At 38.6% G+C, this 24,879-nt stretch overlaps 1 protein-coding gene across 1 annotated transcript in view; it reads right to left on the reverse strand.

The window, feature by feature from the left end:
• LOC108795964 (mucin-5B-like) overlaps positions 1 to 24,879 on the reverse strand; it is a 102,136-nt gene that overhangs the window by 64,890 nt on the left and 12,367 nt on the right. Inside the window, exon 3 of the mRNA XM_018567327.1 lies at positions 19,486 to 19,600. Within this exon, the coding sequence (XP_018422829.1) occupies positions 19,486 to 19,600 (115 nt within the window). The remainder of the gene's footprint in view (positions 1 to 19,485; positions 19,601 to 24,879) is intronic.

The following is a 24,879-nucleotide window of genomic DNA, read 5'->3' on the forward strand; positions in this document are numbered from 1 at the left end:
AGCCGCGCGCGCAATCCAGGAAGCGCGCGCGCAGTGCCCCTGCGCCATCCTACATTCCAGGTGCTACTCAGGCTGGGGGAGGACTCCAGCATTCACCAACCGCCCTTGGCCTTGCGATTGGCTCCTGACTGGGGAAGCTTCCTGGTTGCCCTGGCGGTCCTGGGTTCCCTGTGTATATAAAGCTGGTGAGAGCCTTGACTCATTGCTGAGTTATTCTACCTCATGGTGAACACCCAGCTCCCTCCTGTGAACCTGTTTATTTATCTGACTTCCCGGCTACCGACCCTTTCGCCTGACCCTTCGCCTACGACTCTTGCTGCCTGCCACGACCCGGAACTGGACTTAACTACTCTATTTGGATTACCCTTTTGTACTGCAATTTTTTACATATTTCGTCCCTGCCAAGGGGTTCCACTCCCGGCCCATTTTCTCGACCTGACACCAGGCCACATGCCCTCAGGTGACTTTGTAGGGGAACCCAATGCATTTTTTTTACATAGGGGGTCCCCCTAACATTCCTCCCAGACCTTAAGGGTCTGGTATTATTTGCACTCAATTCAATTTTTTGACAACTTGCAGGGGATTCAGTCCACTTAGGCGGACTATTCTCCCCCCTCTGGCTGTGTGTTGGGCTGTGCCGAGCCGAAGCAAGTGCGTTTGGCTCGGCTGTTTACTTCAGCTGCCATTGGCAGCTGTATGGGCTATTGTGAATAGTGCAAAGGTTCCTGCCGCTGAAGCGAGCCAAAGGGTTAGGTTAACGTTCAGCTAAATCCTTTGGCTCTTTAGTTGCATAACCCCCTTTATCTTTTTCCTTAATCCTGCTGTCCCCTGAGAGTTCTCTTGATTTTGTTGTGGTTCCCACAGTTACAACTTTCTGATTGATGGCTGATTCATCTGCAGACAGACTCTGCACATAGTGTTATATCACAGAACATATCTAGAGCATTAATTTAGATGTGATTGGTTTAGCATAAAATCCGTCCCTAACATACTATATAAAAAAACAATCTGTCAATATCTTAAATATAATAAAATATTTTTTTTTCATTCATTTTGTAAACAATATTGACTTAAAAACATCCTACACAACATAAATAAATAGTAAGAAATAGGTACACCATATGTAATTTATTATGAAGTTTGTCAGCATTGAGTTTTATTTCCAGAGATAAATCTTAAAAGAATGGAACTGCCTCGAAAATCAGATATAGTTGTTGCTCTATATTGTCCTAATTCCAAAGTAATGTGGGAAAACTGCAGGAAGCTTGCCTTATGTCCTTATGTCCTTTTCCCATCCATCCATATGTTTAGTTTATCCAGAAGGTTTAGTTTATGGAAATGATAACCATAGGGCTGCAGGTTTCTGGGTATGAGAAGAAATGTATGCAGTTCACACTGCTAACTTCTTACATTAAAATGTTTTTTTGGCCTGACTGCCATGCTGATTCAGTGTCTTCATTTTTTTTTTTTAGTATACAAATCAGGAGTTCAAACATATTTTTTACTTAAATGGCTGTATGCTTATTCCTAAGTCCATTAGTCAGTATTTTAGAAAGTATTAAAGCCATAGGATCAGTATGACAGACAGGCAACTAAGATTTTGAGAAGGGGAAGTCAGGAATGGCAGCCTCTATAGTTCCCTTAGCACAGGTTTCCTTTACAGTGGGGCATACATTTATGTTTTGCAGACATAAAAGGGTTTAAGCATTGGGTCTTTACTTCTCGAAGGAATGCTGTCAAGCATCATTTTCTTAAACTAAGATAGTCACGTAGAACTGCACAGCCTTGTGTATTTTTTCTCCTGAGCCTTCTAGTGATCTGATCGGATTAAACATGTGCAGTCTCTACTTGGAATTTAAGTCTAAATGGCAAGGAGAGAAAATAGGGAAACTGGATGTGGCATGGGATGAACCAACTACAGGATTAAGATAAAGTCAGGGCACATGTTAATTTCTTTGGCTTTTTTTTCTTCTTTTTTTCTTTGGCTTTTGTTAAGCTGCATCAAAGCGTCTTTGCTTTAATATGTTTACCTTTGTCAGTACATAAATGCATTTTCCATGAAATATATATTGAGCCTTATCAAAAGTGGTAATGTGTGATCCGCCTTCTATAGAACAGACACTGGGACAGGGTAGGTCTTTACAGTTCCAGTGACCACCAGAGCAAACACTGCAAAACAATAATGATGCGTTGTTAAACTAAAATAAGCTTAACAAATATTCCAAAATAAATAATGTAGCCTTATATGGGGGCATTGATTTCCTTCTATAACCCCCAAAAATTTACTTTTTAGCACTGCTTTTAGCAGTAAAGGCAGGTGACTGCAAACCCTTTGTGTTGATCTACAGGCTTGAACCAGATCAGCCACTTCTGTTCTGAGAGGTCATCAAAATAACAGAACATGTAGTTGCCCCTAAGCAGTTAAGCTGAATTATTGTTAAGATCTCCTCCACCACTTGTTGTCATTCCACTCCAGGTTGCATGATGATCAGCATCACTTAACTGCTTCCTGTAAACCCTCCCCATCATGAACAATACATCATCATGCAGCCTGGGCTCACAGTGCAATGGTGAATTGAACATTAAAACCTGAGCACCGTGTCCTGCCCAGGGTTAAAGCCCTTCTGGGACCAGGTGTTAACTGTCATCCAGGACCTGACCATGACAGATCTCAGAAATAAGCCGGCAGCATGTCTACTACACATGTCTGCCGCCACACTCTCGACATACCGGCACTTACTCACATGCCACCTTCTAGATGCAGCGAGAGCCTCTATCCCCCTGTTGTGGAAACAAACGAGTGCACCAACCATCTCATTGTGGCTCTCCAAGGTACAGGAGGTGTATGTCCTGGAGGACCTGACAGCATCCCTTAGAAACACTGAAGGGAGGTTTTTGGCAACCTGGGGACCCTGGATTTACTTCCAACACTCAACTATATTTACAGACCTCCTGGCGGGTTGAACTTGACACCCCGCATACGGAGGCCATGCCTGCTTTACTGGAACACTCCGCTCGGAATGTCCTTTTCAGCTGGGGTCCCCGCCTGCCCGAACTCGGGGGTGATGGGACCTCCATGAAGAGGGATACTGGGTGAAGATTCAAGATCCTACTCTCTCTTTTCGCCTTTCCCTATACATAGTTATTTAGTATAGTTACATAGTATTTGAGGTTGAATAAAGACATTAGTCCATCAAGTCCAACCTCTTAGGATCTCATTCTAGGAGTACCTGTACCCCTGTATATTGCGGTCCCTTAAGAAATCGTCCAAAAGTTTCTTGAACAATTCCACATTATTTGCTGAAATCACCACCTGTGGCAGTGAGTTCCAGACCCTAACTGATCTTACTGTGAAGAACCCCCTTCGCCCCTTGTGCTGGAATTTTTTTTCCACCAATTTTAGGTGAGTTAAACTTCAATTGTTCAAATCCAATTTTTTAACGCCACTTAGCCCTGAGGCACTTTGTTCCCAATCCCTGTGTGAGCAAGCTCAAAATGAGTGATGCACTTGTTTATAATATACCTGCTCAATGAGAGACACCTGAGCTCAATGAACCCCTCCCCCTAACAAGAGCACTGCAACCTGAGAAAAAAAAAAGAAGGGAACAGTTTAAAAACTGACAGAAAAGGAAAAAGAGTTTTTAAATACTAAAAAAGGGTCTAAAAAGGAAGGAAGGAAGCAGAGACAACAAGTATTCCAAAAATCAAGCACTCAATATATCCCAAACAGTTCAAATCCAATTTTTTAACGCCACTTAGCTACCAGGCACTTTGTTCCTAAGCCCTGTGTGAGCAAAGGACATCTGTCCTCTGTCACTTTCCCTACTCTCCTTTCCCACACACTGGCTCTTTTCATCCGCTACTCTCGCCTGAGGAGCAGTGGACTACGACCTTCACCTTGATGGGGTTAACACAATAGTAATAGGAGGTGCATTCTACCCCTTTGGAGTTAATGAGGTCACGACCGACACAAGCCACGTCCGGCTGGTTCACATATTTTTTTCCGTATTATATACATACCAGATGCTGTTAGATGTTACACCTAAAATATGTTGTTTGACGTTATCCATATGTTCCTAGAAATGCCTGCCATCTCTTACGGTATCCAACATATAAGACATGACATGACATGACTGTAATCACTTGATGTAACCTGTATCATATGTTTCAATGCTTAGAATCACATGTATGTTCTGTCGGCATTATCCGTTAATAAAAGAATAAAAAAAAAAAACCTGAGCACCGTTCCGTTCAACAGAGAGGACTTACCACCACTGACACTGGGGAAAACAAAAAAGGACTTAGATTTAAGGTTTGCATGCTGGGGGAGGACTGGGGGGAACCAAACAAGAGTAGTCTTTAAATTTAAGAGAGGAGTTTTAGATTCTTATAAATAAGTCCTCTTATGGGTAGGAAGTCTTCTTTGACAGAAAGACTTTGAACTTGATAGAAGTTGATTATTTGACAGAAAAGAAAAGATAAACTATTCATACAGCCGGAAACTGCAGGTTTTGTAGATTTTTATGTTGAACAAAGCAAATTCTTAAGTTCCTCTTCTCAACATAAAAATGAATACACAAAACACCAGAAAGCTCTAACCTTGTTTATTTAAATAGAAGGCATTTGATTATTTGCAGGTAATGTTCCTCTGACAAGCTACCGCTATGTACTATTCATTTGATTAAATTATTGAAATGGACAACCTGGATTGGGATGACAACAAGATTTAAAGGGTCAGTCCACCAAAAATATATACTTCAGTTGTTGGTAGATGAGGGGAGGTAAACCATCCAATAATTTCTTACATCTCTCAGGGACCCACTTGGTGAGCTATATGCATTTGAGTTCCAAGTTGTTGCCATAAAAGAAAGTTCAACTTTCCTAGTTTGATTTTTAATTTATTGTATATTATACGGAAACCATTTAAAGGGATGGAAACACCCAAAGATGGTTGGGAATACTCAAAATTGCAATGTGAGGGAAAATAGAACCAAGAGATATGGCTGGGAAATGTCACCACAAGATTCCTCATTAGATAAGAAAATCCATTGGTGGCAAAGCCCACCAGATTTTACTTTTAAATGCAAACTATGGTCCAACCATTTTTTGCTATAGTTCTCTTTAGGATCACAAAAGGACATATACTACTGTCCTCCTGTGACCCAAAACTCAGCATAGTGGGCTATTACAATATTGTTGGTATCCACCCCGGTGCCTCATTGACATCTGGCTCTGCCTCTCTAGAGGCAGAGGCAGCTGTGCCCACACCCTCCCATGTCTGTTCCTCCAGTCAGCGCTGGAGAAACGGAGAGCCGAGGGGGGAATCAGTGCGGGAGTGGTGACTGACAGTCACCACTCTCTGCGGGGAGATGATCAGGAACTGAGTGATCGACTGTATGTTATCGCTCAGTTCTTGATCAATAGAGCCAAGGTGTGACAGCTTCAGTGTCACACCTTGGCACTAATTATGGGGAAGGGCGTTTTTCACTCTTCCAATAATTCTACTTTAAAGCCCAACTGAAGCCTAACGGAAAATAATATAAACACAATTAGGGTGGATAGTGGTCAAACCTTTACAGTTTGTGTGTTAAAGCTCTAGGTCCTCTAAATCAACTTGTTCCACCTCAGTAGTCTACAACTAAGGACCACTGCACTCTGTGCGAGATCAGTAGTCTCTCTGAAGCAGTCTGAAAGCTCCTTACTGAGTCAGAACTGCAGAACTCCGATCAGCACAGAGTGTACACATTGTGATTAACTTTAACTTAGTGGGGGGGGTGTTTGACTTCTGCAGAGAGACTTCTGCTTCTGCAGCAGTCTCTCTGCAGAAGTAAACAGGCTAATTTAGGAGATACTTAGCAACCAAGCCAACAATAAGGGAAGACTTACCATTTTACTGCACCCTAAATGTATATGCCTAATTTCAATGAGACTTCACTGTGCTTTAAGAGAGATATAGTCTGGCGGAATGATACTTTAAAAACAAGAAAAACATTTTAAAGATAAGCACATATTTATTTACACATATATAGCAGGATAGCTATGAAATACACATACCAGTGAGAGCAAGTAGTACGGTAATTTGATCCTGGTGGATAGACAATATTGTTGTATATGCAAGAACAGTTTTCAATGAGAACACATCCTAAATTAGTTACATCATCCAGGACAAATCCTGAGGAGAGAACAGAAATACTATAGATTGGATTAGCTATTTTATGGAGAAAGTTGTGCTTCTAAAATTATAAGATGTCTGTTGGAAGTCTGAGATTTATTGTGCTCTACAAAGCGTTTAGAACCTGTTGACTCTTAACTATGCATTTCATTTTTTAAGGAAATATTGACTATAACTATCATCTTTATTAGTTGTAGTGCTGTCAGTCAACAGTTTGAACATAACGAATGATTACCTTATTAGTCTGCTTTTCTTCCTTCATTATCCAGTCACAGGTTGGGATGGTAATGGTCAGTGAAAAGTAAGGTCAGTTGCTTATGTATACTGCCTGGCAAAGATCCTTAAGGTGACACTAAACTCAGAAGTTAAACCTAAAAACTGCATTCTTGTACCCTATTAACGCAAATGTAGCTTAAATGTGTCACTTGGCTGTAGATGCTGTAGATCCTCAAATCATCTCTAAATTGGTGCTGACACTGTCCTTCCTTCTGGAGGGTGGTTACTTTTTTTCCCCATAGTCCCTAAGTGTGTTGTAAAGTAGCCACCGCTCCAACCTCACTTTCATGATGGACTACAATCTCATGTTTAGTTTACTAATTTGTATTGAGCTTGTAGTGTATCATGGGAGGGTGACCATATTTCCTTGAGCTAAAAGTGGGACATTGTGATGGCAAAAACGGGACTGTTTTAATATTCCGTATTCGTGAAAAAGTAAGATAATAACAAAAGTTTTATGACAATATAGTAGATGTGTACAGCATAAAGTTTTGGACAAAACTAATTCTCTGGAGCACTGCCCTGCTTTTGTAAAAGCTCTGCTGTTGATGATAAGGGGTACTTGTACCCCTACCCATTCACTAAAGGGTTAAAGTCAATGTTAACACAAGGATTTTTGACAATGGATCCACAAATGTAATCCAGGGTCAATCACAATGTCCAGCATGGTCCACAATGACGACGATTCGGCGAAATTAAAAAATAGAAATAATAAATAAGGAAGAAAAAAAAAACTACACCCATCCGCACGCAACGAACTCCCACCACAGAATGAAGAAACTGACAGATGTCGGCAAAATATAAACAATTGGGCGGAGCTAGCTGGCACATCATTGCTAGCTCTGCCCAACTGTTTACAATTGGCCGGCAGCTGCCAGAGTCTTCCAATCAAAACAACAGGGCAGAGCTGACGATGACGTCACGGCCATTTCCGCCCAGTCGTTGTTGTTTAATGACAGATCAGCATCCCCAAGTTATTTCAGGACGCTGATCTGTCATTACAGTACAACAACTGGGTGGAACCTTCTGTGACATCTCGGTTGGCTCCGCCCAACTGTTGTCAATTACGGGGTGGACGGTCTGCTTTGCAGACAGTTTGCACGCTTCGGCTGAGACTACGGCCCAGCCAAGTCAAAGCATATGCTCTCGCCTTGGCTGAGCCGTTTGCCGGCCTTCGGCTGGTACGTGCGTGTGATTAGGTTAGTAAATCACCCCCAGAGTCTGTTCTTTCAGCTTTTATACAAAGTAAAGACTAGTAAATTATCTTTGTTATATTTGATTCCAAGAATAAAGTCTCTAAGCTTGCCTTTTGGACAGACACACCCAGCCACACAAGGCCCTTCACAAAAGTACTGTTTTCCTGGATTGGAGCAGGTGGGTCTACATGGAGGGCTACATTCTTTGTAGATAAGGTTGGCATGACATGTCTTATCTGGAAAAAAAAATCACACATGATGTATGAATGATTATTCAGACCGTTTCTTAGAATCACGATATTAAGTTGGTGCTATGTGAACTCTTAAGACTGTTTTTTTCCCCATACAATATAATGAGAATTTAACTCAATACTTAAAACAGTAAGAAGCACCTCAGAAAGAACTCAGAAGTGTCTGCAATGAATCTCAAATGTGCATTGTAAGCTTACAATGTACATTTGAGATTCATTGCAGATACTTCTGAGTTCTTTCTGAGGTGCTTCTTACTGTTTTTTACGTATTGAGTTGAATTCTGCATTGCCCATCTAATTGCATGCTTAAAGGGTAAATGCTAACAAAAAACTTCTCTTATATGCTAACGTTTGGTCTGTTAAATATATAATTAAAAGCATTTTGGATGTATCTCTTTGTATTGTTAATATCTGTTTTATAAGAGCAAAGAAACTTTTTAGCATACCTAGTTCTTATTTTATGACTACAAGTCAGTTAGTGCATGTGGTTTGGAGATGCACAGTGAAAGTGGTTTAGTAGTTTAGCAATAGAAACTGGGCAGGGCTGTCACCACTGTCTCCCCAAAAATGCTATGTGTTTCAGCCACTCAATCCACAAAAATGCTGTGCGTTGTCAGCTCACAGCTGAGTGCATTGCTGGAAGATCAACAGGTATTTTTCTGTACTTTCATGGTTTTAATGGGATAAAAACATGGGGCAGAGATGTACGGCATTTGTTTTGTTTTCTTTGCATTACGCCTTGACTTACACTTTAAGTGTAGCAAGCATCTAAATGTAGGGATGCTAACAGCTAGTTGAGGTTAGAACACAATTTGAACAGTACTGGGAGTTACAAATGTAGACGCACGCAGGTTTGTATACATATTTCTGCCTCCATGAATAAAGTTTACTTTCTAGTGTTTTGAAATAAGGCTAAAATTTGGGGATCAGATTAAATAACACATGGAGGATAATGTAAAATTATATCTGAAAAGCAATATATGTTCAGCATAGATTGTTTCATACACTGGATTAATGACAAGTGTAAGGAGACACTGATAATGTCTCAACTGTTACTGTTGTAGAGATTTCTTAATCAGTCCTGATTCGTCAGTGTTTTACCAAATTGCACGTAGCTCCATATAGATCTAAGCGCTAAAGGTAAGTAATAATTAGTTAAGTAAATAAATAGGTAAAAGTGATTGTAAAAGTGTTCATTTAACACAGCCTAAAAGGGTTAAATTAATAGTGAATTGGTGTTATGAATAACAATAAAGGTCTTAAATTATTTGTAGCAAAAGAACTATAAGAAAATCAAACACCAGATGTCCAAAAATAACATAAGTGCAAAATGATCGTGACAAGCTAAGGTGATAACACATGAAAGACAACTTATTAGTAAAAGTGTTGCATTAAGTCATCGATCGATATATTGTAACAGAGATCGTAATAACCACTAAGTGACAAACCACAATCAACAATCAAGAGTGGTTAAAATAAAATCAGCAAACAGTAATGTGCAAAAACAAGAAGATCGTGACAGCCACTCAAAAAATGATAAACAGTTTAAGGAAATCTTCAAGCTAAAAAATGGCAGTCTTGCAGTGAGAATATCAGGTAGGCAAAAAATGTTCAGTGGATGATATTTGAAAGATGGAAACAAAAAACACAAGGCAAACAATAATTGATCTCTTTCAATTCAATCCGACGACCCCCTTATAGATGGGTACTCACCAGAATGTAGTGAGTAAAAGGGTTTGTAAGATTAACAGCAGTTTGGTCCTCGGTCCTGCCCTGAATTTGGACTCGGTTCTTCCCGCGTTAAGGCTCAGTAGAAGGGAAATCTGTTCTCTGCGGTGCTGGAGATGTCCCGCAGGTACAGCGGCGGTTTTTCCTGGATGCGCTGACAGCAAACCTTATCTCAAGGATCCTCACAGGGTTTGGGAATGAAGAAAAAAGACACCTCATGGTGTAGCAGGTAAAAGCATTCAAGTTTATTTAAAAATTATGTAGCAACTCACAAGTAAAACATAGAAAATCCAGCCGGTAAAACAGCTTTAGGATAGCTTAATGGACTTCTCGTGTACAAGTGAATCTGCCTCTTGTACAAAAAAAGGCAGATATCAGAAGATGGGGTGGAGGATGGTATATAAGTGCTCTACTAATTGGTCTTAATTAGAAGACCAAAGTAAAAAAAGCAGTGATGCACCACAGACTGTCACTTTCTCAATGAGAATTCCTCTCAGGCATACTGCAAGATGCTGCCCCAAAGAAAGCTGGGAGAGCTGTAGATCTATGAAGTAAACACAAGGGGCGCCTTTCCTGGTGCAGGTCAATTTTATTTCAGTAAGCATGAGATAAAAACAAAACCGTACTCACAATCATGAGAAGAGATATAAGCTGAAAGGCAGTGTGCATCCACTGGACGATTCCTGTGTGCTGATGACGTTAACGTGTTTCCGGGGCACGCCCCCTTCGTCAGACGCGTTAACGTCATCAGCACACAGGAATCGTCCAGTGGATACACACTGCCTGTCAGCTTATATCTCTTCTCATGTTTGTGAGTACGGTTTTGTTTTTATCTCATGCTTACTGAAATAAAATTGACCTGCACCAGGAAAGGCGCCCCTTGTGTTTACTTCATTAATTAGAAGACCAATCAGCAAAATGAGTCAAAATACCGGACATCCACAGATAAAATAAAATCTTAGTGCTAACAAAGGAATAAATCTATACGGAGATGATAATAAGGATATCAGGAAGATAAATAAAACAATATATAGCATTTCACCAACAATGCTAGTTAAGCAAAAATAGAAAAAATGGCAAACTATAAAGTTGGCTAGTGAAGACAATCGTCAGATAAATTAAATAAATAAATAACTTGAAGTGAAATACATTGGTGATCGATCATTAACAGTTCAGCCGTGTAATTAAAGTATAAACATCAGACCAAACGAATGTTATGTGGATGTAAGCATGAAAGAGCTAGAAGTGCAATAGTAAAATAGGTAATGTAAATATATTAACTGAGTGATTAATTATGTGATAAAAACGGTTGAAGTAATTAGGTGTATAAATGAGCAGGAAATATATAATATAAAGAAATAATAACGATAATATAATCAATTAAAATTGTTAATGATTCAATAGAGTTGTATAAATTAGATATAAATTATTGAATCACATAAAAATTAAGAAATGGTAAGAAAAGTATTAGAATGGAACTAGCATTGAATAATCATCTGAGTCGACTATAATCAATGCTGTCATCATATAGATTTATTTAATACGGGCATATCACCACCAACGATAATAGTTGATGTGTTTAATAGACAAGATTGTGAGGAGTTAAAAGGTTAACAATTGCTACCTTGGAAGTGTACAATAATGATAAGGGGGAGAAGTTAATTGATGTACATTAGTGAATGTGTACAATGAAATCAAAATTGATATGGAAAATAAGTTGATTTAGATAATGATAGGCTGTAATTGGGGGCTGCAGGAACCTATAGCATATTAATAATTGTTTAGAAAGCAGTTTAGGTCGAAATCTATATTAAGTCCCCTGGGTGTCATTGTATCTAGAAGAAAAATCCACTTGGATTCATTTTTGGAGATTTCTTTAATAAGATTGGAACCTCTCCAATGGTTTTTGATTTTGTCAATGCCACATATTTTTTAGACTTGTGCGCCGTCAAAAAATTAGTTCCGTTTCGGAATATCCGTTATTTCGTATTTCGTAATTCGTATCCGAAACTCAATTCATATTTCGTACGAATCCGAATTGAGCTTCGGATACGAATTACGAAATACGAATTTTAATCGATTAGTAACAAAACAAATCACACATGTCTAATATTTTCAGGGCTCTTGGGTCCTGATTGTGGACCAGTTTGAAATACCTAGATAAGCTATGTTTTCTGAACCCTTTTTTGATGTTATTAATGTGTTCTTCTATCCTCTTCCTCAGTTCTCTCTTTGTTATGCCAACGTATTGGAGTCCACAGGGACATTCTAGAAGGTAAGTCACATACCGACTAGTACAGGAAATAAAAAAAAATATTTTGTATTCTTTATCGTTTGTTTGTGATTTAAAGGAAGTGATTTTAGTTTTCAATCCTGTGGTTCTACAACCCAAACACCTTTTACAGGGGTAGAATCCAACTCCTTAAAAAAAAAAGCGGTTTGTGTTGGTGGGTCGAGAACGTTTTTAGATAGTTTATCCTTCAGAGTCGGTGCCCTCCTATAGATCATTTTAGGTTTAGATGGAAGTATGGAGCCAAGTGTTTTATCCCTTTTTAGAATAGCCCAATGTTTCCTGATGATATATTCTATATCTCGATGTTGGGTTGATTAGTCGGTTATAAACGATATGGGAAATGTATCAATTTTCTTTTTTGGACCTTGTTGTAATAAATCCTTCCTATCAAGGTCCGCAACCTTATCTCTTATCTGATATAACTCATCTTTCTTGTAGCCCTTCTCCACAAATCTATCGATAAGGACCTGGGATTGTGGATAGAAATCTTCCAGATTATTACAGTTTCTCCTAATGCGCATGAGCTGTCCTTTAGGGATAGCTCTCAGCCATTGCGAGTGTCGACAGCTTTGGATAGGTATGTATCCATTCTTGTCGGTAGGTTTGAAGTAAGTTTTTGAGGATCCCTGAGATAAGGTTTGCTGTCAGCGCATCCAGGAAAAACCGCCGCTGTAGCTGTGGGACATCTCCAGCACCGCAGAGAACAGATTTCCCTTCTACTGAGCCTTAACGCGGGAAGAACCGAGTCCAAATTCAGGGCAGGACCGAGGACCAAACTGCTGTTAATCTTACAAACCCTTTTACTCACTACATTCTGGTGAGTACCCATCTATAAGGGGGTCGTCGGATTGAATTGAAAGAGATCAATTATTGTTTGCCTTGTGTTTTTTGTTTCCGTCTTTCAAATATCATCCACTGAACATTTTTTGCCTACCTGATATTCTCACTGCAAGACTGCCATTTTTCAGCTTGAAGACTTCCTTAAACTGTCGATCATTTGTTGAGTCACAATCTTCTTGTTTTTGCACATTACTGTTTGCTGATTTTATTTTAACCACTCTTGATTGTTGATTGTGGTTTGTCACTTAGTGGTTATTACGATCTCTGTTACAATATATCGATCGATGACTTAATGCAACACTTTTACTAATAAGTTGTCTTTCATGTGTTATCACCTTAGCTTGTCACGATCATTTTGCACTTATGTTATTTTTGGACATCTGGTGTTTGATTTTCTTATAGTTCTTTTGCTACATTTAATGTAAGACCTTTATTGTTATTCATAACACCAACTCACGATTAATTTAACCCTTTTAGGATGTGTTAAATGAACACTTTTACAATCACTTTTACCTATTTATTTACTCAACTAATTATTACTTACTTTAGCGCTTAGTCACAGTTTTTTTGTTCATTCTAAGGAGATTCTTTTCCTTTCACTTCTTAGCTGCTTTAGGTTTATTTATTTATTTTAGTTAGATCCAGGAGCGCAGATTATTTTTCACATATCCATATAGATCTGTCTGATGTGCAAAAAGTATGCAGTTTTAAAATCCAGACAATCAAGCTTCGTTTGTATGATCCTCTGCAGACTGAGCTTGCATATGTTCAGTCAAAAAACTTCACCTGGTTTCAACTCGAAACCATTTATCACTACTACAAGTTTTGATTAAATTTGATTAAAGATTTTAATTTAAATAAATATGTACCTTCTGGCATAAAGGAATCATAGAGTGGTTTCCTGTTGGTATACTTAACCAATGTCTAATAACCTCAGCTTACAATATTTTTGCACACAATATAAAAATATACTCTGAATTTAACAATCTACATACAGAAGCTGTTCAACCAGCATTCAAAATATAGTACTGGGTTTGGAACTTATGCAGAAAACATTGTCCTGTAATTCTTATATTTTCCTGAGTGATCAGAAATGTTTTTCGGTGCCATCAATAATTAGGTCTTGATGAAAAGTGTTTGTATATTTGTATGTATATGTTATATGTTATAACGTTTGTATGTATATTACTGATGGATAGGCCAGCTCTAACCCAAACATTTTTTTAAAGTTTTGGATACAGTGGGATGGATTAGAACATCTGGGATGCTTTAATTATTTTTTTTTCTATGGGGATTTGTGTTTAAAGGAAGTAATGGTGATCTATCAACAACAGGGCAGCAAAGCATTATCTTGTGTATAGAGCCATACCATTCAAATCTGATACTGATTCAGCCCACACACCAAATATTTAAAGCCTTTGCCGGGGCTTTAAATGGTCCATTGTATGTAACAGAAGTTGTGGAATCTTACTGGAATCATAGTATAGCTGTGCCCATGTTTATGATGCCTTCAATATTTAAATGATGCCGTGAGTTCCATCTATATTAAATGCTGTAGCCAATAGCAATTAATATTAACAGATCTTTACGCATAGTGATTACACTTTGTGCTGCTGTACTTAATAAGTCCAAATGTGGCAAGTGTCAAGAAAGCTGTTTGTGCATGTCAGTGGTAATAAGCTGCATCACAAAAGCATCCAAAACATGTGCAAAATATGAAATGCACAAATAATACTCACTGCACAGTATTGAGCTTCTCCATTCTGGTGGTTTGCCACCAGCAAGTGCACACTGGTAGGAATACTCAGTAATAGTGCTGCATAGACAGAATGAACTGAACCTCTCACTGCTTTTGCACAGGCACAAATCCATCATATAGGCTTCAATAAAAGGTTCTGGTTTCACAAGTCTATTGCATTTTGTCCACTTGGTATTCTTCAGCTGCTTGATACACCTAGCTTTCTAAAGAGTTTAAACAGAAGTGCATTTAAAATGTTAAAGTGTGGAAAATATGTGATATAGCAGACATCAACACATTATTAAAATTGTCATTATTGTGTTTAAATATTCTTTGAAGGAGCCTATGATCTTTAATCTGTGTGTGTTTGTGTTACGAACTCCCAAAAAAAGTACTTGTAAGCATGACATAGAGTGTATTGTGGGTCATTTAATAAACTAAGGGGTCTATTCAATAAGTTGCCGAAGGATCTAGCCGTAGCTTCGACTGATCCTTCGGATAGCTTTGGCCCCAGGACCCCTTCGGTTCAGTAGAACCGAAGGTCTGCTGTACGGGCTATTCGTTATAGCCTTACAGCTCCCGAAGTTGGCCGAGCAGCTCAGCCGAGCCGAAGGCATATGCCTCACTGAGCCAAGGTGAAAGACGAAGCTGGCCGGCCGACAGCCTGCTTCTGACAACTGGGCGGAGCCAGCCGTCATCTCACGGCTGGCTCCGGCCACTTGCAGAGAGATCAGCGTCCCAGGTTACCAGGTAATCAGGGACGCCATCTGTCATTACACACTGAGAACCCGGTGGGGCCACTAAGTTATCACAACGGCCTCTCCGGGTTCTCAGTGTGTAATGACAGATGGTGTCCCTGGTTACCAGGATTAAACATACAGTTTAAACATATACAGTATCTTTATTGCTGTCCATGGGAATTTCATTCAATTTGCAGACGTTTCTCCCATCTCCTGTTGGGAGGAAGCCTTTCCAAACCTGGTGAAAAAGTGAAGGGAAATCTCCCCAATTGGATACATATAGCAAAAAATAAATAATAAGAAGAACATGAAACTGCTTTTAACCCTTGTCTATCTAAAGCTAAAATAGTTATAGCTTATGGCTATCCATACACTTAACTAGATTTAAAGTGTATTTCTACTTTTGCAGTCAAATTTGAGAAAACCCCTCTAAATGTTTTTTATGTGCTCCTATTCACACACCATACTGAAAAATAACTTTTTTTTTTTACCTTTTACATACAGTATATTGTTACAGGAGACAAGATGGCTGATTGCAGATTTTTCTTAGCCCTTTCATAGTGGTCTGTTCTAATGAAAATACTTGGGACTGAAATATGAGCATTGTGTTTATCTGATACGCTTCATTATCATACAGGGTACAAGACATCTCAGATCCCACAGCCCCTCCTAACATTGCAAAGAAATAGAAGCAAGAAGAAATGTTAACCCTTAAAGCCCTAACCCAAGTAAAAGCAATTTAAACTGCAAGAAGATTTTTTGTTAGCTTATGCTGTGTGAATAGGAACACGTAACAAATATAAAATAGGTGTTATCCCAATTGTGCTGCAAAAGTGGAAATACACTTTAGTGCTGGTGTTGATAGTTTTTTTACTTGTAAATAACAAAAAAATACTGTTTGAGTGCTTTATGTCATTGTATCCTATACTTACATAAATATTACATTTTTTTCCAGGGTCTGCTTTAGGTTTCTCGCAGTTTTTTTCTGGTTTTCTTAACTTTTGTAGTTGGCCAAACATTAAAGGATCTATTTTTAGTCCTGTGAAAAAACAATATTAGCAGAAAAGTAAAATGTCAGCCCATGCCTGGCAGTTACTTTTATAATAATTGTTTTTTTTTTACTCTATATTTATAATTTTTTCCCAAAACCAATACACAGTAAAAATAACAATTCTGCTTCATCTCATATACTGTATATATTTACAAAAACATCCAAATATTTTCACCTAATACAATCATTATTCCTAACTACACCTTAGTTCCATCAATACCATGTACTATTTTTTTCTTATCCCATTCCCCCCTACCCTCCAAAAAAGAAAAGAAAAATAGAAGAGGTGGTAGCTGTGTGGGGATATTTTGTTTGAGAAAGTGATAGTTCAGTGGTTAGGTTGAGGTGGGATAGGCGTCCCTGAAGAGATGGGTCTTTAGGGATTGCCTAAAAGCAGAGTAGGAGATAGACAGACAGGTTGGAGTAAGGAGTTCCAAAGGATGGGATAGACTCTAGAGTCATGGTGGTGAGCATGGGAGAGGTTGAGGAGGGAGTTAGAGAGCAGGAGGTCTTGGGAGGAGCAGAGGAGAGGGTTAGGGTGATACTTTGAGACCAGGTTGGAGATAAATGCAGTTATGTGTTCATTAAACAAATAAATCACCACATTAATTTTAAATGCACGAATATGACTTAGTATCAGCCTCTTGTAATCCACTAAACAGCAATGAGAGAGGGTCAGCACAAGGAAGCAGTCAAATGTGCTAACAAGGACCTGCTGACAGAAAATGAACACTGAGCAGAGGGATTCATCAATCTGTTGCTGCTCATTATTTTCCAGTCACAGTGTGGGGGAAAGGAGATACCCAAGTTGCATTTGCTAAACTGCAGTAAGTCAGGTCACCGACTTGGTTGTATTGTCTTGCGGGAGTGTGCAAGTCTCAGGAAAGCCTGGACAGAAATAGCAAATAAGTTGACATACATGGTAATTCATATATATGTAAATCAACTGTTTATTTAGCTGTTTGCCTGCAGTCACTGTTCAATTCATTTTGTTTTATTGTTTTAACATTTTAACATAGCTGCATCATTTATTTATTTTACTATTATGTTCAGTCTCTTACCATTATATACAAGGTCGTCTTTAGGATTACCATTAAAATTTCCACACAGGCCACATGTTTCTCCCATGTACTTTTGGTTTAGAAAGAGCTATTAGAGAAAATAAGCAAATTACCTTTTTTTATTTGTTTTTTATTGTTTGTTATCTGTTATCAGTGTCCCATTGGTGAGATATACCTTCAATTCCTATCCCAGAGACACAACAGGAAGTGAGAGGAAATGTATCTAAAGATTAAGTTGTCACTGGGACTGGTGTTGCAAGTGGAAGAGTTTGCCACACATCTAGATAAATATGACAATAGTAAGATTTTAGATTTGTAATAAGCTGACAGGGCAGAGCTAGAGTCAGAGTCAGAGCCAGAGCCAGCTGCAGCTGTCTCTTCCCCCTCTAACCCCAGCCAGTGCTGGAGGATCAAAGAAGGGAGGGGAAATCCTTGGGAGGGGGGGGGCAGTGGTTAACAGTCAGTGCTTTCCGCTGGGAGCAGAGACCGAGAGCTGACAGGTCAGCAGTCATGTGATTGATCAACTCTTGGTCTTAGAGATGGCATGTCCCATACATTCAGCATGATATCTACTGCTTATACAAAAAAAGTAGGAATGAACTGGCCATCACTTATTTGTCAGCTTGCTCCTACATACCAGTGTGTTAAGAATAGAGTTATGTTCTTCCTAATGAAAAAAAAACCTCTTTAAGCTGATTGAGGCTAGGTTTACACCTAGGCGATTGAGCTGGTGAGCTACTTGCATGCGGTTGTCTCACGTTTTTGTTTGCTTGATTTTGCTTTGAAAACCATGCAGTTGTCACACGGTTTTCATAGAGATGCAACATAGAGATGCAACAAGCGCCCGAAAATAGCTTCTGAACCTATTTGCGCGACAGGCCATTTTGAACAGCTTCCATAGACCTGAATGCAAATCTCTGTTTTGTGCAATAAATCACCTGGGTGTGAACTTAGCCTGAAACAATTAATCTTTCACACTTGCAACTCAATAATTATAGTAATAATTTTGGATCAGTATTCAAGTGAACAATTGAAGTGCAGGGGAAGTCTTATAAATAAATGTTCAGATAGATACACATTTTACTAACAGCCTCTATGTTTTCCACTTGGTGTCCATATATGATTGTGCAGTGCAATAATTACCAGAATCTGACATAGTGCCCTCTGTAATCTAACAGACCCGGTCAGACACACACCCTCTTATCTGCTCTACAAGACTGCATGAATACACCTGTGCTGAGGGTTGTGGCTATTACTCAGCTATCCCAGCATACATCACTGTAGTGGGGAGGAAGTCAAATTCTGTATAGACAAAAGGTATTTAAAGACATTTCAAAGCCAAAATCAGTTATAAAAGCATAATATGTGAGTGTACAGGACTATAAAAGATACAAAGGCATGGGATTCAATTTGGTCTCAATACCTGTTACCCCCATGGTACTGGGAGAGAGAGAGCACAGCAGAAGCTGTTTCCTTCAGGCTGTTTCCTTTTTTACTCTTGCTCTCTGTCTAAAACTTTCTACAATCTCTAGCTATTAAACTCTGTAAACAACATGTTTAATGCACCAGAGCAGCTAAGAAGAGATAGGCTTTTACTGTATATGTTTAGCAACATACACATAGCATATACATATACACTTGTTAGCTTTTATCTTTCAAAACGTTTTTTTTTTTAATGAAAAGTGTAAAAACAAGCAAATGTGGCAACATTGCCACAATAATAGCAAGTAAGAAATAAAAGAACAGTCCTTGCAGAAAATATCACAGAATGCAAAATACAGGTCACTAAGAACAAAAACAAATACATTTTAAGCTATCAAACAATATCCAAATTGTTCAAATATTTCAATAAGAAGGACGCCAAGGTTTAAAGGATTATTGTTACCTTTTAAGGATGAATGAATATCTTTAAAGAAAATGGAGATTAGGCACAAGGTAAATCTAAACAGTTGCAGCACATTGACAAAGTATTTGCTACATGTGCCTATATTCATTGACCAATCTAACACACCTATTTTTTTTTAAATGCAGGTAACATTTGTAAAGAATTATTGTTAGGGAAATGCCAGCACCTAATCTCTACAAATTCACGTAGTCTGCCATAGACTGGCATTACATTTCTACCTCCTATATACTCACATGAATGGCGTTATTCTCGTCCAAAAAAAAATCTAACATGAATTTAACAGCAATCTTCAGTGTATCCTCATTTTTTTCTATTTGGATGCCATTATCAATATATGGAAGTTCTAACCTATGGAATTAGTAGAGAAGACAACATATTTAAGATCTGGATTTAATTTATTGGTCTCTTGAACAATTTGCTACAGATAAACATAGTTACTTTACATTCTTTCATTTTTTCTTTCTTGATCACAGATGCATAGTGATTCACAAACCAAAAAGAGCCTTCATCAAACTGTCGCCAAAAGGTTGGAAGCACATAATTGTCTAATATGTCTTTGTATGCTGTAACATTAGCAGTACCTTTAATTCAAATTAGGGAAAAGCATTGCAATGGGACTGGGATCAGGACTTCTTTGTTTGTCTCTATGTTGTGGTTCAATGTTACCTTAAAAAATATACTTTCTTGTAAAGCTGGCAGATATAAAAGACACAAATAATTAGCTCTGTAATCATTTACAGATCATTACATGCAAACAGTGTAATTATGTGCATTTGATGTGGTACCTGCCTCTTGCAGTGCCTGTACAGCAGGACTGGAATGTGAGAGAAAGAAGCAGTACAAGAGCCATACATTTCATCTGATGACAAGAAGCATGCTAATTGAAATAGAAAGAGTGACAGAGCAATGAGCTCATCACTGTGCTGCTTCTCCTTTTACTGTTTAGTATCAAATTGGGGTGGTTCCAGGAAGACTTGGACTCAGAGGAAGTGGGTTGAATAATGCTGGCCATCAGACTGAGAACATCTAGTGGCAGAAAATATTACACCCAAATCTCTGGATTTTGCATGAATATTGCAGCAAAAGCTTAAAGTTAGTTACTTTATCTTGTAATATGCTATTTGTTTTTATATTGCTATTTTTGGCTGGATTTCTGCTTTAAGTTTTAGATCAAAGACTGGTGGTCTGTTTTCTGTTCCAGAATGTCCTAATACTACTTAATTTGTCCCTTTATAATTTCAATTTCAGTTAAGATGAGGCTTTAGTGTTTTGTATGCATGGATTACACAAAACATGGTGCTACATATGAAAAAAGTAATCTTTGATTAGATCATTGTTTAAGTAGTGATGTGGCATGTCTCAGGTGATATTTAGCAAACTGGAAAAAAGCAAGCAATTGTTTTATGAAGCAGTTGTTTTACTTATGGCAATCTCTCTATAATCATCACCCTTGTTAAGGGTTTCTTGTATGGCAGAATCATGCATACAAATTTTAACAAATGGCAAAAATACCCATAAATTCTTAAGTGTCGCCCTATGGTTGTTTTTGATCTTTACGAGAATGATATGGTATGTCTTTGCACTTATCTAGACTTATGTAGACTGAATGATGTTACTGTGGACTAATGGGAAATCATGTCTTCATACATTTTTGGTTAACCTTCTCTGACCTTATATGCCTCAAAATTCTACATTTGTGATCACTGTACATCTCTTTGAGCAAATTGAGGTTAAACTTTGTTGTAAAGAAAAAGTACCCAAACTTGTGTGATTTTTAAACAGTAGGGCAAATGGTAATTTTTCACACTATATAACACTTTGTACATGTTTTAATCAAGTAATGTTTTTGTATCACAAAGTAATCTGATCATTTGATACAAGAATTGTCCCAAGAATCCTCCTTCCCCATCCAATCCCATTTGGAAAAAACACTATAAATAAGCATACAGGACAACATAATTGAGCTGCGGAAGCTAAAAAAATTAGGAATCAGTAAACTTTTTAAACTGTATGTGAGCACATTATATTTACAATATAGCTTTCCCGTCTGATGTTATGTACAAATTCAGCACATCCAGCTGACTATTAAACTGACCATTAAATTAGAATATGTGGTTTTTTTCAAAACACACAAATAGACCTTGAGACCACGGGGTTGATTTACTAACCTTTTAAACACACCACGAACGTGTATACACCTCTGTAGTGTGTTCCCTCCCAGCATGATCTATGGGAGGAATCGAAACACCTTTGTAGTGTGTACACACCCAGCAGGTGTGTTGTGCAAAGCCCTGCAATGAATTGCAAGGTAATGTGGTGTAAATTAGCTCTATGTTATGTTGCTTGCGTTGATGAATGCAGGAATGTAAATGCATGAGCTAACCATTTTTGTCTAAACTGTGAAGCAGCATTATATATGCATCATGTGCATGATTTTTCCATATATGGCATTAGTGGAAATATGCTTTTAGAGACTTTTTGGTTGATAAATACGTTTTGCTGTGTGAAAATCACACACACCTGGTGTGTGTGTGTGTTTAGGTTAGTAAATCACCCCCCACATCTCAGGGTGCAAGAACATCTCGCAGTTAAAAATAGTTGTTTGTTTGTGTGCCATAACAATTGTCTGTATCAAAATATCTGGTGGAAATACTTCCTCATCCAACATCCGTAATAAACACACTTTTGGATCCAGTGGAACATCTATGCACCCTGGATATTGCCCCTTTGACTTCTGTTCAATAATTTACCAATTCAGGGCAATGCCATGACATATGAATAAAGTATCTTGGGTCTCTGTTGCATTTAGGACAAAAAGGATTATTCCTCTTTCCATAATGATACAATTAAAAATGCATGCAATATGCTCTGAAGGATAGGGCCAATGGTACTTGGGGCAGAAGGGACAAATCAGCCTCCAATTGATTATCAAAGATGGGGCCAATGTCCCCAATCCAGCCTATTTTCCATGGCAATTAATTCGATTTGAAATAGCTACACAATGGACATGTACAGTGTATGTATGCGATATTAGGCCTTTTTGTGTGTTGTTTTAGCAACAGTATGCATGAGGTTACTTTTATCATATCTTAGAGTAGAGAGACATGCTTGTGCAGACAACGCATGTCGTAATTGTAAGTGTTACTTCAATTGCTATTTGGTAAGGTTATTTTTGCTTAGGGAGTTCGATTAATACAGCTGGTGTGTAAAAAGAATATTCCTAGGCAATTTTTGGAGTTCAGTGTATTGATTATTATCTAGAATAAGAAGGGTGGGGTAATTTGGGGTTAGCTGTACCTGCTTTTTTTTTTTTAAACAATTTTTTTATTGTCGGACAGGAAGAAACGGAAAAAACATTACATGACATATACAGGCGTACCATACAGCACCAAATATGCATAGCATTAACAGTTTAGACGGTACATCTGCAGTATCAATAAAACCTCGACCCATCCTTTTTTTTTTTTTTTTTTTAAACACATTAGCATATGTCCTGCCAGTTTAATCAGTGTCATATCTCAACTCTCTTCGTAAACCGTTCACCTAAAGGTCGTTTGTCTACCCACCTTTGTTAAGTAATCCCAGCTCTTTAGGCCCCCAATATAAATACAAAGTCGTCCAGCCATGCATTGTAGGACCAATGGTATCTTAGTATCAATGTGATATTTGTATGCCAAACTATTTAAGGGTCTAATCCCCGCAGTTGATGCATCCTTTGGCATGGTGATCTTCATGAGTTACCCCCTAACTTGGCCTGTAGTGTGTATGTTGAGTATTGAAAGGGGGACAAGAATGACTCCCTCTCCTGAGCAGTAAATGCCTTGTCGATAAAGGACATCCATCTACGAAGAAAGAGAGTCACCCTGTTCTCCTCCTCCCTTTGGGTCTCCGCATCCAATTTTTCCAGATGGAGTAGATCTAGGAGAGAATGTCGTAAACCCTGTACGGTGGGAGGATGTGGGGAAAGCCACTCTTTCATTATACATCGTTTGGCTGCTAGGGAGGCTATGTTTGTCCACTGCCTGTGATTCTTGCTCAACACAAGTGAGTGATCCCAATAGCCAAACAACAGTAGAAAGATGTCCGGCTTCTCCGAAACGTCCGCCATTTTAAACTGCGGTTGCAGCCTTTTGCCGCGTACGGGTGTCCCCTTGCCCCTGGGTCCAGCGCGGCGTTTCGCCAGAAATTTGTCCATGGCTGCTCTGGTACGTCGCAGAGAGGAGGACTCGTATAGGTTTGTGGTCTTTCAGATCGTTTTTATATGCTGGTTAGTCCTAGCTGCGCGGGAGCTCCTCACTCCGTGTCCGCTACATCAGGCGCCGGAACCGGAAGTCTGTACCTGCTTTTAAGTGGGTAACTATTAATTTCCCAAGTCAGAAGTCTGCAAATGGGATTATCCTCCTCTTCCACTCCCCATCGAGCCAAATGTTGAAGCAGAGCTGGCAGAAAATATGTTTTGGCATGAGGGACATCCTGATTCCTCAAGTAAGTGAAGAGTAGATAATCTAATCCTGGCTTGTAATTTTTCATAAATTAGGGCTCAAAATTGTGTATTGATACATTTATACCATTTTTCGGATGGCCAGATAGGGGAGTTGTGTAGCACTTATAACAGTTGAGGGAGCCACATCATTTTAAGAGGATCTATGCTGCAAGTTACAGAAAAGGTGTTTTTTTTACTACAGAATTTACATTTGTTCTTAATTGTGCTGATTAAAGGCTTACAGTATGGTTATAGTTCAGGTAATCCTATACCTTTGGTGTAATCATCACCCCAATATATGTAAAAGGTCACCACCACAATCTGTAAACACATTCTGGAAGGGAATGGGAGGGGGGAAGATCTAAAGGGAGAAGCACTGATATACCCTAGTTCACCGTAAAACCAGAGAAGTTACCAAAAGTATGTATAAGTGACAATATACAGTAGATACTAAAGAGCTGAATGAGTCTTGCAGGTATATTAAAGCATCTGCATACATTGATATCCTTTCCTAAAGCCAACTATCTCTTTTAACTCCCTGATAAGGGCTGCTGAAGGATCTAGGGCTAGAACAAAGCGCATGTTCCTTGATGTAAGGAATTTTAGAACTACCAAGGATTTGGGTCATCAAATGAGACCACTATTTAGTGAATACCCTGTTAGATCCCTAGTAGTAGATATGTGCGATTAGTTTCGTTCCGAAACGAAATTCGGACGAAAGTTTGGAAATTCGGAGATTTGGATGTATCTGAATTCTGAATTACAGCTAAAACTAATGCAAACAAATCCAAATTCCCGATTTCCTGAAATCTGTTTTTTGGACGAAATTTCGTTTTTTAGTGGTAGTCCGGTCAAAATTTAGTTTTTGGACAAAATTTTGTTGCAGCAAAAAGACATTAGGAAAAACCTTTTTTTTTTTTTTTTAGTTGCAGAAAATAAAAAAAAAAAAAAGCGTGAGGTTCCCCCCCAATTCATACCAGACCCTTTAGGTCTGCTAGGAATGTTAGGAGGGACCCCCCAAGTTAAAAACACAAAACAAGTGTGTGGGGTTCCCCCAAAATTTACCAGACCCCTTGTGAATGAGTAAGGGGTACTTGCACCCCTACCCATTCACTAAAGGGTTAAATCAAAAAATTTGTAAAAA

Source organism: Nanorana parkeri, unplaced genomic scaffold, assembly GCF_000935625.1.
Source record: "Nanorana parkeri isolate BGI_ZX_2015 unplaced genomic scaffold, ASM93562v1 scaffold1030, whole genome shotgun sequence".
NCBI lineage: Eukaryota > Metazoa > Chordata > Amphibia > Anura > Dicroglossidae > Nanorana > Nanorana parkeri.